General features: G+C 38.2%; 1 protein-coding gene across 1 annotated transcript; it reads right to left on the bottom strand.

Annotated features, from left to right (window-relative positions):
* Positions 1–2843: 2843 nt before the first annotated feature.
* GHSR (growth hormone secretagogue receptor) lies at positions 2844–8280 on the bottom strand. Its single transcript, XM_063622309.1, has 2 exons — positions 7204–8280; positions 2844–5060 (listed from the first exon to the last, which is right to left on the bottom strand). Exons 1-2 carry the CDS (start codon positions 7997–7999, stop codon positions 4756–4758), a joined length of 1101 nt encoding a protein of 366 aa, XP_063478379.1. The 5' UTR covers positions 8000–8280; the 3' UTR covers positions 2844–4755.
* Between the last annotated feature and the right edge of the window lie 7973 nt (positions 8281–16253).

Consider the following 16253-nt stretch of genomic DNA (forward strand, 5'->3'; position numbering starts at 1 on the left):
GGTGCAAAATACATATTTCTGGAGTTAAAAGGACAAAATAGAACTAAATCTGAGACAAGAGTAGAGGTAAAATATTCCAGACACCAAGTTTTATAACTAAGTGGAAGAAGTCAACCAAATGCTTTAAAAACATATTTATTAGGCAATTGTTTGGTTAAGAACACTGAAAGGAGGGAAAACCTACATGTAGTTGCGTACAACAGATACATGAAAGCTATAGTAAACTCTTCATTGACATTCAGAAAAATCCCTAAAGAAAAAGAACTGCAAATCAAAACATCATCAGTAACATCTATGACAAATCAACCAAATGTGAAATTCTATACAGACATGGAATACATCATATATCAGTGAAACAGGGGACTAGGCTGTTTGGACACATATATATATATATATATATATATATGAACAAGCGTTTTTCTTTTTCTTTTTCCTTTCCTTTTTTTTTTTTTTTTTTTTTTGAGACAGAGTCTTGCTCTGTCACCCAGGCTGGAGTGCAGTGGCGTGATCTCGGCTCACTGCAAGCTCTGCCTCCCGGGTTCAAGCAATTCTCCTGCCTCAGCCTCCTGAGTAGCTGGGATTACAGGCACCTGCCACCATGCCTGGCTAATTTTTGTATTTTTTAGTAGAGACAAGTGTTTTCTAGTATACTAAACCTATAGTGGTAAAAGTGAAAAAGATATATGTTTTTGTTGTTTGAGCAGAGAAATGTTTTGGATTTAAGATGTTAAACACACAGGAAATCTTTCAAATCATTCTTCTTCAAAGCTTTCTCTGTGGCTGGGGGAGAGAGGAATTCTGGAAAGAATAGTTGTACACATTTTGGTGGAACTTTCTGAACATTTACACGGGGCATAATTTTTGAGACCTTTATTGGCTTGCCAGTTTTGAGGGTAGTTGGTAGTTCCTTGAGCAAAGGTATATCCTGTGTCATAGCATAAAATATTAATTGGAATTCCAGCAAATATCCAGATAGTTGGGAGGGGAATAGACATGGCAGCCTTTTTTGCTTAAGGATGATGACAATTCTGTCAACAAAAAGCTAGCCTCTAGCATCCTGCAAGCTGGAGTTCAAAAGAGAAAATACAAAAATGAGCCTCCTCCAAACTTTGCCCCTCACCTGCATCAAACTCAGACTCTTGTCAAGAATGACATGATTGAATTAATTTAATATGAATAAATAAGTGATGTTAGCTTAAAACAGCATCTATCACTAGCACATTCTTTTCTACTGATTTTGACCAGAAGTTCATTCTCTAGATAAAAATATTTATGTTGTGAATTCACTGAATTAACATTGGTGACTAATCACCCAGTTAAGTTACAATTGTATATATTCTGGCTGGTGTTGCAATTTAAATTGCAAAAAAATAGGCTAATCATTAGCTAATGAACTATATTAGACATGGTTTATCTGTTAATGACATTATCTTTATCCTTTAATGATGTTATTTACAAGAGATTCAGTGTTTGTGTAAGCAGAAAGCTCTATTCACTCATTGTGACAAGAAATTTTGACATGTAAATATGTATGTCATGTTTTAAAGATACACATATTACTTTTTAAAAGACAGGAGAGTGTTTCAGGCACCAAACTTGCAAAAAATCTCACAGTTTTTTTAACAGCATAATTCAAGTATATGACTAAATAAAAAAATAGAAAAAAAAGCTAAAACTGCCAACGTGGAACTAAAAATTATAGAACGCTTGTAATGATATGAGATTCTTAATAAAAGTATTGGCATGAAAAAGTGGAAATTCAAGTCAAATCTCATCACAACAACCTGCACTGCAATAAAAAGTTTACTATAAAATGATTTTCAAGGTGTGGCCAAGCACTAGAGGTGTTTCTAAATCTCATTACACTAAAACTTCTAATTTTGACTAACTCATGGCAATGAATGTTTAAAGCAATCATTTAAAAGTTCTTACTTATACAACAGTTAACTCCCTGTAATGAAAATGATCCAACACTTGATTTTGTTCACAGTGTAAGGTGTGGTGACAAACACCTCATTGCTCAATAACCAGAAAAATGGAAACACAGAGTAAAAAAAGATCACTTTACTTTCCCTACATTAATGAAGAATGTGTTGAGTGTAATTACTGCTAGCAGACACATTAACTGTGTCTACAGAATTGACCAGTTGTTGGAGGAACAGCCCATCTTGAATTTATTTTGAGCCAAATACACAGCAACACAATGGGATGAACAGCCAGCCCGTTGATCCAGTGTCAACCGGAGATGTTTATTTCACAATTTAAAGAAGTTATCAGTTGCCTGCTGCAACAAAACACACAAGTGACTGTGAGATCCTTAAGGATAAAATCCTTGGCTTATTAATTGTTAGAGTTTAGAACGTATCAGGCACATACTAAATGCTTATGAAATGACAGACTTTTACAAACAATACTCCTCAGTGTAAGTTCCTCTTTTCCCTGAGTCTTAAATGATTTAAGGAGTATGATAAAATAAAAAAGTTACAAACAATAAAAAGGCAATGGTATAAGAGGATAAATTAAAGATCTCTTCCTCTAAACATATTCTCTGAGTTTCCAGATTAATACCACTGAAGGACAATGGTGGTCCCTGCTACATTAACTACTCCCTGGAGGTGAATTAGGCCAAGACTAGACAGAAACACACAGGAGAGGAGGCTAAGCAATGAATTAAAAAGTTGGAATTGTTTTCCTCCAAAGCAATCAGCTGTGTGATGGAGGTCAAGGTTTTCTTGTTTGTTTCCTCTCAAGTAGGATGTATTTGTAGACAAAAATTCTAAGGCTTCAGGAAGCTGAACTACCTCTTTTGGATTTACTGGGCCCTCTCCAGGACAATAATGCTTAATGCCCTAATTAGTATCCCATGAACTTAAATGAGTCAGTGTTTTTTTTTTAAATATTGATGCACTCTTAGGAATTAACTACATAATCACCTTGCTAGTGTTCTGTATTTAGACCACACTGGTGGTGCAGTTTTAGTGTCAGAATGAATCTCAGAAATATTTTTCTGAAGAAATAATTCTAATTATGATTGTGTTTGGATGTTTCCAAACTAAATAATCAACCAATTATTTCATCATGATTATCTTTCTTTTTGATGAAGGAAAAAACAGTCATGGCAGGAATTTCCCTAAATGGCTCCATCCATTCCATAGTTGTGAACCAATAACTTCATGAAGGAGCTGCATATATGACTAAGTATTGCACAGGATTATGAAAAAGTTATTTTTGGGTTAATATCTTTAGTATGCAAAGAGTTGACTGTATAGGCAGCAATGTCAATATAAATGAAAATTATATACTTATAACCAAATGTATAATATTTAGTTGAAGATGTCTATTCATTCATAATTACAATTAAGAGAGGGTCTGGAAGTCCAGGTAATCATATCTATCAGATAAGCAATGGGATATAAGCAGCAAAACTAATTTGGAGACAGGACACAGCATAGGCATTTAAAAATAAATGGTTATAAGATTTTTGAAAGTTTTTAATATCAATAAGCAGTGGCATTTAGGGGATTCTCAGTTTTTCACATAAGCCTGCCTTCATCACTTGAAAAATTTCTATATTCATTAACTTTCTTGTAAGCTTGCCAGAGCACGTTACAAATTGTTCCCTTATTCACAAATTGAAGCCTTATAATTGATTTAAAAATTTTTGTTAAGCCATATAAGGCAGTTTGTGATTACCCATAATTGTTTTAAAAAGTTTCATTTCCTGAATATTAACACGTGCAACTCCACTTAATTTAAAATGTATGTTATACATTTCATATCCATTCTCTTCTGAGCATACAGAACAGGACATTTAGGTGTGATTTTTAGTATTCATCACTCTAAAATTCTGCTGTGTGAACATCACTATAAAAACATTTTAAGGAAACAGTATTTATTTTTAAATATATAAGGTGAATGATAATTTTTGTATATACTCTAGAGCTGTACTGTTCTGAGTGGTAACCTTGAGCTACTGGATACTTGAAATGTGACTAGTGCAACTGAAGAACTGAATTTTTAACTTTAATTAATTTTAAGTTTAAAGGTTTACAGTTGTTTCAGTTACTGGAAAACTTTTAAGTGTGCTTAGACAACTTAGGTTGTTGAATCTACTTTTATCTGTAAATTTTATGAAATCTAAATACATCAAATATTACCAATGAAAACTTAGTGTCCAAATTGAGGGATTCTGTAAGTGTAAAAAGCATGCCAGATTTCAAAGACTTAGTGTGAAAAAAAGAATGTAAATTTCTTTTTAATAATTTTTGTATTGATTGCTCATGTGCCTCATGTTATATTTCTCTTGGATATCACTGCTCTAGAGCTTTATGAAAATTGCTAGTTTTTAAAAGTTACATTTTAAATTTTGTATTGTAATGTCATTCTTTTAACCAAATAATTTTGATCATTATGAAAAAGCAAAGCAAATTTGTATTTACCTACCAAGAAGTGCCCTAATTGCTCACTCTGCTCTTCCTCCTTTCTCTGAATTGCAAAGCCCTCACCAGCACCCGCAGCAGAATGCAAAATCATAGGCAGTGAATATGCAGAAATAGTGTATGAGAGCACTGATAAGTGTGCAATCAAATCAAACTGCTCACACCCTACAAATGATGTCTTTTTTCCCTCCCATATGTTTCCGGATCTATGTGTTCCTAATTCCAAAATTAACCTTCAGCTTCCTCCCAAGTTCTGCTGTGCTATGTCTTCCGGTTTAGAGTAGTAAGCGGCGACTGTACTCAGCAATGTGCTAGGTCATGTATTAATACTAGATTCTGTCCAGGCCCGAGAACTTTCGTCTTTCAGAGTGGAGAGCTTTCTCTGGGAGAAGGGTTCGTATCCCAGAAGTCTGAACACTGCCACCCGGTACTTCTTGGACATGATGTTGTACAGAATGGGGTTGATGGCAGCGCTGAGGTAGAAGAGGACAAAGGACACGAGGTTGCAGTACTGGCTGATCTGAGCAATCTCCAAGGAGCCAGGCTCAAAGGATTTGGAAAATAAATATCGCCCTACGTGGAAGGGGAGCCAGCAGAGGATGAAGGCAAACACCACTACAGCTGAAAGGACAATGGGAGAGAGATAGTCAGCTCAAGAAATGTCATAGCAAATCGCGTTCTATTTTTAAGACTTTGTTTTTGTTTCATGGTCTATGACCATTGACTTCAGAGAAACATTGTGTTCTGCTCTTCCTGTTCCAACATTTTAACAAAGATTCAGTCTGTCTGGACCAACAGTTCAACAATTTTTACTGAGCTTCCCAGTCATTTCTATTTAACAACTATCTGAGTGATTTTGTAGTGAGTTGACATATTGACTCAACTGACTGGACCATTTATTCACAATAGTCCAGCAGGTTTTATGTGTTAGACACAACACACACATTTATGAGGTACAGTGGTTGTACTCAACCATAGCTGTGTGTCCAAGTCTCCTGGGGCACTTTTTAAAACAATGCAGATTCCTTGGATGTAGTATAGACTCAGTCAATTTAAATCTCTAAGAGGGAGATCAGGACATATGCTTTATCTTCTCTCTTTTTTTTTTAAGTTTCACAGAGGATTGAATACACAGTCAGGATTAAGAATCACTGAGATGAATGATTCTATGCCACTTACAATAGACATAAGTAAGTCTATTATTAAACCAACTCGTATAAATTATCTTTCATCCAAGTCTTCATTTTGCCTATGTAAGATAAGTTTTAATGATGTTTAAATGTTTAGATTGTTTTAAATTCAGAAATCAGGGAAAAATAATAACAAATAATTTTTTAGTCCTTGTAACACTTTAGTGATCCCCTTCAAATTGTCAAGGAAGAAGAAAGTTAATATTGGTGTTGAGACCCCAATGAAGAAATTAATGGCTTGAAAATAAAATTGGAGGAAATTATTAAACTTATCCTTAAAACTAAGTTGTATAGTAGCAACTTAACTGCCACAATAACAATGTGGATCTCATAGGTGAGAGCTTAGGATCCCTTAGAGGACATTAGCAGGTTTATAACCTATGAGTCATATCACGAGAATCACTGGTCCAGAAAATAAAATCTTTGACATTCTTTGAATAAACTCTATCAGTTTAATATGGAGGATCCAGGAACTGTAAAATTGGAAATATGAAATCATCCTGGAATGACTTCTAAGAAGCCTTAAAATATGCCATTAAGTACAAAGTCTTGACTATGATATCTGAATAATAAAATATACAGACCTTGGTTTTGAAAATGCAAGTAGAGTTAATATTTTGCTGGGATGTAAACACATTTATTATTACTTCATTGTACCAAACACATATACTTAAAGAAGCTGAATTTGTGCAATAAACATTCAGCAAATCCAGTTATGATGTTGTACCCAGATGTTCCTGAAGGGTCATTTGGGGAAGTAGTGAATTCTGTCGGTTTCCACAAAGTCTCCTTTCCTCCCTCTGGAGCTTTGTTTATTCTAGTTTATCCTTACCTTATCCTAGTCTATCCTACCTGAAGAGGCAGGTAATCATAAAAACAAATGAGACTTCACTGATTTGTCACTGACTTCCTTACAAAGCTGTATAAACAGCAGCAGGGTAAACAGAATTGATGCAATTATCTGAAAAAATGCAGGGCAGAAAACAAATCACAATATTGAAAGAAAAATGAATCATCTCTAAGAGGATTATCAAAATTGATCGTGTCTTTGGTTGAATTTACCGCTGAACACTTTCTAGATCCAAACCTTGCTTTTCTTGATGTAACTTAGATATTCACAAATCCTATTTGAGGCAGGAAGTCAGTCCTCACTTTTAACGCTTAAAGACCACAATAGACTTTTAGAAGATATCTCGATTTTTAAAGTGGAGTTTCTGGGCTGAGGTAAAATTTATTTTAGGGAAATACAAATGTGGGATGTTTTTGCATGAAAGAGAGAAAGGAGAGACAGGAAGAAAGAGACACAAAGAGATAGAGACGGTAAGAAAGACACTGACAAAGTAAAGGGGGAGGAGAGAGAGACAGAGAGAGAGACTGAGAGACCAAAAACATCACTCAAGAAAGCAAGAGAAGAGAATAATTGAGAGACATGCAGAGAGACAGAGGCCCCGAGAAACTGAAGAAAGAGGTAGCGACTCAGGGGGAAATAGAGGTGGAGACTCAGAGAGAAGGGAGAAGGCACAGGGAGAGGAGAGGATCCGCGAGAGAAAGCCTGAGCGCGCGTTGAGACCCACCCAGCATTTTCACGGTTTGCTTGTGGTTCTGGTCCCTGAGCGAGGCGCCCACGACAGCATCGCCGCGCCTCCTCCGCCAGAGCTTCCGGCCGATGAGACTGTAGAGGACCGTGAGACAGAAAACAGGAAGGAAGAAGAAGATGCTGGACACCCACACCATGACCGTGAGCAGTCCAGAGCGCACCGCGAACTCGGTGGGGCGGCACTCGTTGGTGTCCCAAGGGTCGGTGCCGTTCTCGTGCTCCACCCCGACTAGCACGAAGATGGGCCCGGCGCTGCAGAAGGCCACGGCCCAGATGACGAAGATGACCAGCTTCACCCGCCCCTTGGTGACCACCACCTTGGCCCGCAGTGGAAAGCAGATGGCGAAGTAGCGCTCGACGCTCAGCGCTGTGATGGTGAGCACCGTGGCGTAGGTGCAGCTCTCACTGACGAATTGGAAGAGTTTGCAGAGCAGGTCGCCGAAGTTCCAGGGCCGGTACTGCCAGAGGCGAACGAGGTCCAGGGGCATGCAGAGGAAGATGAGCAGATCGGAGAAGGCCATGCTGGACAGGTAGAGGTTGGTGGTGGTGCGCAGCTCGCGGAAGCGTGACACCACCAGCATGGTGAGCAGGTTGCCAGCGATGCCCACCACGAAAAGCGCCACGCAGGTGGCTGTGACGCCCGCCAGCAGCGGCGTGGGGAAGAGCTGCAGCAGCTCGTCGCCCAGCGAGTCGTTGCCGGGGGAAGCATCCCAGTCCAGGTCTGCCAGTGTGAGGTTGAACCCCGGCTCTTCGCTGTGCGTCGCGTTCCACATGCTGCCGGCTCAGCCGAACAGGTGCTGGGACGTGACTGCGCTGGGAGGCTGGACCGAGCTGGCTCCCGAGGAGGTCCGCTTAGGCGCGGGAGGGTGCGAGGGAGGAGCGGGTGCAGACGCGTAGGGAGGATGCTTGGAGAAGAGAGAGAGGGAGGTGAGAGGCAGAAGCCGAGGAAGAAGGTGAGATGGGGACAAGGAAGAGGGAGAGAGACTGGTGGTCAATGGGTGAGAGAGTGACCCACTGCTTTCTCTGGCACCTCCCCTTTCCCCCACCAACTCCCCCAAAGTTTCTCCGAACACATCCTCCAGCCGGCGCCCACACGCATACCTGTCACCAGCCCTGCCTTGCATTTGCGTTCTCGATCCAGCTTCATCTCGCACTTCCCAAAGCGTCCCAGCGAGTGGGGACCGCAGGGACCAGGCGCCGCGAAGCGGGAGCGTGAGGAGCTCTCTCTGAAGCCCTGGGCGACGCTGGACTAGTGTGCCCCGGAAGGACAGGTCACACCCAGGGGTGGGGGTGAGGACGATGGTGGCGGTGGGGAGGACACCTTTAGCAGCCGGGACCTGATTTCTTCCTCCACAAGGCTGCAGCTGGCTATGGCCCTGGTGGAAAGAAAAAGCGAGCTTGACCAACTCGACTTGGGAAGGGGGATAGAGAGAGAAAAGAAGGACCTTGTGTTTGTATTCATACGGGTGAGCAACGAAGAATAGTCTCACGCAGTTCTAGGACCCAGGTTCAGCGATGTGACTACTTGTCCAAGGTCACACAGCGAGCTGGGGACTCGGGGACCAGTGTTGGATCTCCCACCCAGTTGGGACTTCTGAGTGCACAAGGGCAAGATATGTGAATAAACCCTGTCCAGAATCCCAGTCCTTTGTGTCACTTGGTGGTGATAGAGAGTCTGCTGTAGGGGATGTTACTTTTGCTTGATGCAAACCTGGTGGCGGGGTGCCGAGGGTGGTCAGGGAGGGAACAGGAGAAAGGAAAAAGGCAGGGTTGGAGGTGTGTGGAGCCGGCAAGTGAAGAAGAGGCTGTGAGGCTGGCGCGTCGAGAGTGTGCAGGAAACATTTTTTGAGGCATAATTGAGAAAGATCAGCCATTTAGTAGCCGTATTCCCTTGGGCAAGGTCTTCAACCTCCTGAGCATTACTTCTTTTTCTTTGAATTGCAATGATTTGTGAGGATCACTGTGGGTGAATATCAAGTGTCAGGGACCACTGGAGGCACTCAATAAATAAAAGACGCGTTGCTGTTGAGAAGTAGAAGCTGTGCCCGTGGGAACAGGTTAAAGGCCACCCCTACACTAACGAGGTGACCCTCTGGACGCGATCTGTGCGTCTGCTGCTCAGAGCCAGAAATCAGCACCTGAAGGCATGAGACTGCCGGTTGCCAGCGAATTCACAAATCCGACAGTTCCCTCCCGGCCCACCGACCTCGGGACCGCCCCAGGAACATGTTCAGCACTGTGGCCAGCGCCACATCCATCCTACTGCAAAGCGCCGCTGGAGGAACGGCTTCGCTGTCACTCTCACCGTTTTCAACTTGAGCTTCTAACGCGTCAGTCCTACCCCACGGAGGAGCAAGGCAGACTCCCACGAAGCACAGGCCGGCGTTAGCCACTGCCTTGACCATACACATCGGCGCTCACCCGATGAGATCCCACGTACTGTGTATGAGAGAGTTTCCCCCTCAGTTGAATGAGTTTGTACTTGCCTTTCACAGACAGTTCGCACCACCTCTACTACCTAAATTGTTAATACTTAAAAGTCCACAAAGACCTAAGACTGAATGTGTGCACAAATGCGTGAAAGACTCCATGCAGCAAATTACTACATGAGAGAAGTTTCATACAGGAAATTTAACATATTGGTTTGGTTGTTAGACATTGGACCAAATTGAGTTTTGCTTTGTTTTGTTTTGTTTTGTTTTGTTTTGAGACGGAGTCTCCCTCTGTCGCCCAGGCTGGAGAGCAGTGGTGTGATCTCTACTCACTGCAACCTCCGCCTCTCAGTGTTGGATCTCCCACCCGGTTTGGACTTCTGAGAGCGTAAGTCCGGGTTCAAGCGACTCTTCTACTTCAGTCTCCCTAGTGGCTGGGACTACAGGCATGTGCCACCATGCCTGGCTATGTTTTTTGTATTTTTAGTAGAGACGGGGTTTCACCATACTGGCCAGGCTGGTCTCGAACTCCTGACCTCGTGATCCGCCCACCTCGGTCTCCCAAAGTGCTGGGATTACGGCCGTGAGCCACTGCGCCCGGCCCCAAATTGAGTTTTTAAAACATTAATTTCAGACTATTTTTTAAATGTTACAACTAGGTCAAACTACCAATTACTAACAAGTTTTTATTTAATCAATAACTTTGTTACTCTCTGCCGTATATTATCAGTAGGTTGATGTATGTGGAAAAAAAGGGAGAGAAAATAAACTGGGATAAATCAGAATACTATGGGAAGTTATTGCCTAAGACTGAGAATCAGGAAAATATTGTGGGGTGTATTTCTAGTCTACTCAGTGCTAAAGCTATGGTTGATAGGTGAAAAAACTGAAAAAAAAAAAAAAAAAAAAAAAAACACCAAAACTATTGTGATAAAAAATTTTTTTCATGTTAGCTAAAATAGCCAGCCATTTAATGGCACTCAGCCAGTTTCTAAAATATAGACAAATCTATATTGCATGACCAAGAAGAAACAGAGGGTGCTATTGAAGTTGATCTATTTATTCACAACGTGTAAAATATTATGTAATACTGTATATAAAACTATCTCTAGTAAGTGGTAGGTACTAGGACAATAAAATAAATAAAACCCAGACAAATTCTATATTTATAAACTTATAGTCTGGAGAGAAAAATACAGTTAAATAGGTAATGCTAGTACAGTATTGATAAGTGCATTTAAAGAGGCATGTACAGTGAGCCTTGTTGGAATACAGAGAATGAACGAACCACATGGAGGCTTTAGGGAAGGCCTCTCAGAGGAGCTGGATCTTGGAAAAGTTCAGTTCCGTCAGAAAAAGGAAAACTTGCTCAATCATTCAGACGACGGACACAAAAGCATTTTGGAGTGACACTCAGTATGCCTTGTTCTATGAATGGTCTAAAGAGTATTATTATTGACTTGTGGATTTTTATATAGTAAGTGCATACCAATCAGTTATGGCGATTTTTTTCTTTTAGACACTCAAATTGTCCCATCTTTGGCCAATGAGATCCCTTTCCAGTTGGCTCCAGGGTCCTTTTGACATAACTCACTTAGATTTTTAGAGCTTCCATGCTGTGTTTTGTGGCACAACGAGATGCCTCAAGCTCACCTTGTAAATTCTCCACACTAGAACAGGAAGCAACCATTATTTCAAGAATCCCTGGTATCTGTAGTGGGAAACAGCATTTAGAGACCAACATTAGGGCAGTGGGTTTGGTGTTTGTCCCTGGAGCATTACGGACTAGGTTCTGTAGACAGAGGTAGGATATATAAATATATGTATACATTATATGTATATTCTATACATATAAATAAAGTTACATATTTTCCATTATGAAGATGTATCTTAGTTTCATTTAACCAATGTTTATTGATAAATATTTGTGTGTTTTTAATAATCTTTTATTGCTATAATATATATAGCTATATGTTCTATACATATATAGTGTGTGTATATATATAAGCTATGTACTATATACATATATACACATATATAGATGTGTGTGTGTATAATCGTTATCATCTCACAATATCTAGATATCTATCTAGATTTATAGAAATCATGAAATGATAATAATGATACTGTAGATAAATCAGACAGACCCTGAGCAGATGAACAAAACTAACGTCACCACTGTGATACCCTGGGAAGGACACAATGTCACTTACATGCATTCCAGCTAGAAAAGAAGAACCTCAATCTAATCACAAGGAAACATCAGACAAACTCAAAATCAAGAATCACTTATTTAAAAAATTATTCCAAAAATTTCAATGTTATATAAGACAAAGGAAGGCTGAGAAAATGTTCCAGAACAAATGATACCAAAGAGACATAACAACTAAATGTAATTTCTCATTTTAATTTCTGATCAATGTTCGGTTTATTGAAGTTGACAGCTATAGGGAAGAGGATATTCTTATTCTTAGAGACGCACACTCAACTGTGATTTATTCAGCTCACTCTCAATTGTTTCAGAAAAAAATCACGTGTGTGTGTGTGGATAGAGCAAATGAGAAAGCAAATGGGGCAAAATATTAATAACAGGTAAATCTTAGGAAATGGTAAAATGATTTTCTTTGCACTATAATTGTACATTTTCTATAAGTTTAAAATTATTTTCAAATTAAAGTTCAAAACTCATACATTTGTATAGATATTTCTGATCCAATTTCCAATTATTAACTTCTTTGAGTTGATATTTATTCTGAACATCTTGGTTTCTAACAACATAAACATAATTATCTTATACATAAAATGATTTCAGACTAATAACGTCAGCATTACCACTAATAATAAAATTGACAAATGAAGTTTGAGATTTTTTTGCAGTTCTCTTTTGTCCTTACAGTATATCTCACTAAGTTTGTACAATTGCTGTATTTTAAAATTACTTGAAACAATGTTTTTCTATGTGTGGTTATTTATCAATTTGATACATGGTTCATTTGTTCCCATTACTTTCAATTTAAAAATTTTCTATTTATTTTTAAATTTTAAATTTGCTTTTAAATTTTAGTTTTTAATGTATAAAACACTTATATGATCTAACAATTAAAATGTTAAAGTATGGTTCTAAATTTAAAACTTTAAACAAAAGTATACCCAGGAAAATGTTATTTTCTTTTCCTACTTTTCAATAGATGACATTTAAAAATTTTAGCTGGAAACCATCATTCTCAGCAAACTATCGCTAGGACAAAAAACCAAACACCACATGTTCTCACTCATAGGTGGGAATTGAACAATGAGAACACATGGACACAGAAAGGGGAACATCACACACCAGGGCCTGTTGTGGGGTGGGGGGAGGGGGAAGGGATAGCATTTGGAGATATACCTAAATGTTAAATGATGAGTTACTGGGTGCAGCACACCAACATGGCACATGTGTACATATGTAACTAACCTGCACATTGTGCACACGTACCTAAAACTTAAAGTATAAAAAAAATTTTAGCTTCTAATTTATCTGTTGTGTGTGTGTTTCTTTTTGTAAGTGTCTGTGTGTGTGTGTGTGTGTGTGTGTGTCCTACTAAAAGGTAGTATACTACACGTTCATACTAGACTGTCTTCTGTGTTGCCTTTTCAATTTAATATTATATCCTGGGATTCTCTCATAGCAATTTTTAAATTTTTTTTAATAATCCACCTAGGGAAAGTTACATAGTTTGCATTTATGAAGATGTACCTTAGTTTCATATAACCAATGTTTATTGATGAATATTTGTGTTTTTAATAATCTTTTATTGCTATAAATGATAATGTATATATCATTTTATATGTGTACAGCTGTATTACAAAATAATATAAGGTAATTTAATAAAAGAAGAAATGATACATGGTGGTATACAAATCATTGAATGGCACAATACAGCATGGAGAGACAGTGTATAGTGCCTGAGTGTCAAGTCTGGGCTGTGAAAACATATATAGAGAAATTTGGTATAAGGTAAAAGATACAACATTACATTATATTCTTAGAAGTGGGATTGTTGAATCAAAGGGTCAAAGTACCTGTAATGTTGTTATATATTGCCACATTCCTCTCCATGGGATTGTATCACATTTTATCTTCACTAGCAATGGATGAGATTGCCTGATTTCTCCCAACATCTACCATAGTGTCGTTAACTTTTGAATTTTTGCCAATTTAATTGTTAGGTGAGAAATGGTTTCTCATTGTGTTTTTCCTTTGCATTCTTTTATTTTGAGTGAAATGAGCATATTTTCAAATGTTTAAGGGCCATTTGCTTTTCTTTTCATGTGAACTGCTGGACTATGACTTTTGCCCATTTTTCTATTGGGTTGTTTTTCTGCTTTTTAAAATTGATTTCTAGGAGCTCTTTTTGTGTTGGAGAGATATTCCTTTGGAAGAACATAAACAGAAAATATTTTTTCCCAGCTGTTCATTTGTCTTTTCAATTTTACTTATGGGTATTTTTCTTTATTTGACACACACAAGTTTTAAATTTCTGTGTCATCAAATTTGTCAGTCTTTGTTGTTATTGTTTCGGATTTTGAGTCATATTTATGAAGGCTTTACTCACTGCTAAGTTATAAAGGAATTTGTGTTTTGTTCTATTATTTTGTGGCTTTATTTTTTAACACTTATATTTCTGAATCCATTTGCAATTTATCTTGGAACACGAAATGATATATGGATCCAATTTTATCCTTTTCCAAATGGTTACTCAGTTGTTTCAACATTATTTATTAAAAAGTTTGCCTTTTCCTTAATAATTTAAGGTGACTCTTGCCTTGCATTAAATTTCTATATGTATTTTCAGAGCCCAGTCTCAGCACTCAGGCACTATATACTGCCTCTCCATGCTGGATTTGTACCACTCAATGAATTGTACACTGCCATCTGCCATGTACTCTTTAATTATTAAAATTTCACTTGTTGATACCATATTTCATGTATTAATCAGGATAAAGATTGGATACATACATCAGGAAACCTAAAAAGGAGACTGAAAAAACATAAAATCTTATGGATTCATTTTGCTTCTAAGGGAAATCGGAATATAGACTGCCCAGGGCTCGCATCAGGGACTCATGCTCCTTTTGCCTCTCTGCTCCGCCATCCTGTGTGAGTGGCTTCCAATATCAAGGTTGCCTCCTGGCTCAAGATTGGTGCTGGAGCTCCAGTCATCTAAATGAGTTCCAGGCAAGAAGAAACAGAAGAGGCAGGGATAAAGAGCTTTCTTAAAATTCTAACTCAAAACTCTCACATTCCATTGGCCAACTCCGTTTTCAAGAGAGGCTGGAAAATACACATTTATAGCAGGGCACATTATCACTCCCAGGGTTCTAGATTTGGATAAACAATTTACAGTTTCTGCCATGTTTCCCAATGTGACTGTAAGTAATTTGAAAGCAAAGACATATTTTTCTTTAGATGACCTAGTACAGTGTCTTGTAGGTAGTAGAGCACGTAAAACAAACATTTCCTGTGTTGATTAAATTTATATTTCGTTTTTATAAAAATATAGAACATATAAGGAGGCTCATAAGGAAATTTAAACACTATATTGTACTTTTCATAAAAAAATGTCATTTATTTTAATGTTCTATTCAAGCTTTGAACACAATGTACTAATATATCTGGCTTCATCACTTATACTCTTTCTACCACATCATATAGCCTCATTTAAATAATGTCGTGTACCTATTTCAAAGCAAGAAGTACACATTGCTCTTTCCAGACTAGCAAGCTGTAAGAATGTATATTCAATATCAAGTATATCAACAGAAGAGTAGAAATATATATCTAAAATAATCTTCGCATTCAAGTACCTTAAAAATCATCAGCAGCATTATTTTTTAAGAGATAGGGTCCTACTCTCTAGCCCAGACTGGCATGCAGTGCCACAATCACAGCTCACTGCATTCTCGAACTCCTGGGCTTGAGGGATCCTCCCACCTCAGCTTCTTAAGTAGCTGAGACTGCAGGTGCACACCACCAGGCTTGGCTAATTTTTTTTATTTTTTGTAAAGATGGAGTCTTGCCATCTTGCCCAGACTGGTCGGAAACTCCTGAGCTCAAGCGATCCCCCTGCCTTGGCCTCCCAAAGTGGTGAGATTACAGGTGTGACCCACCACATCCGGTAAAAATCATTTTCTAATTAGCAAATGAGACCTATTATCATAAGTAATAGCTATGAAAATTAAAATAATTTTATAGTTTAGAGATTCATTTTAAAATCTTTGTGATTTTCTGATTATAGAAGTAACATATTTCTTAAAAATTCAAACATGTTAGAAAGTCTCTTATACCCATCTCTTTTTTAATTTTCCCCATAGATATTTCAGTGGGACTTTCCATACTTTTACTGATACTCATACTACTAGTTTTACATCTGATATTAAGCATTACTATTTTTACCTAGTCCCTTAAAGCCTAGTTAATACCAGAATTTATCTATTAATAGTTATCAAAGTTACATATAGGTTTATAATTTCAAATACTTATACAAGGCTTATTTATGCATTATGCATTATTATGTATTGGTATACTGTTATGAAAGAAGATTATTTAATTCCT

Source organism: Symphalangus syndactylus, chromosome 17, assembly GCF_028878055.3.
Source record: "Symphalangus syndactylus isolate Jambi chromosome 17, NHGRI_mSymSyn1-v2.1_pri, whole genome shotgun sequence".
In the NCBI taxonomy this organism is placed as follows: domain Eukaryota; kingdom Metazoa; phylum Chordata; class Mammalia; order Primates; family Hylobatidae; genus Symphalangus; species Symphalangus syndactylus.

Bases quoted from the DNA above. Each gene is read 5' to 3' on its own strand.
- GHSR (XM_063622309.1), bottom strand. From the start codon at position 7,999: ATGTGGAACGCGACGCACAGCGAAGAGCCGGGGTTCAACCTCACACTG. The intron at 5,061-7,203 runs GTGGGTCTCAAC...TTGTCCTTTCAG, and splicing joins GCAAACCGTGAAAATGCTGG to CTGTAGTGGTGTTTGCCTTC.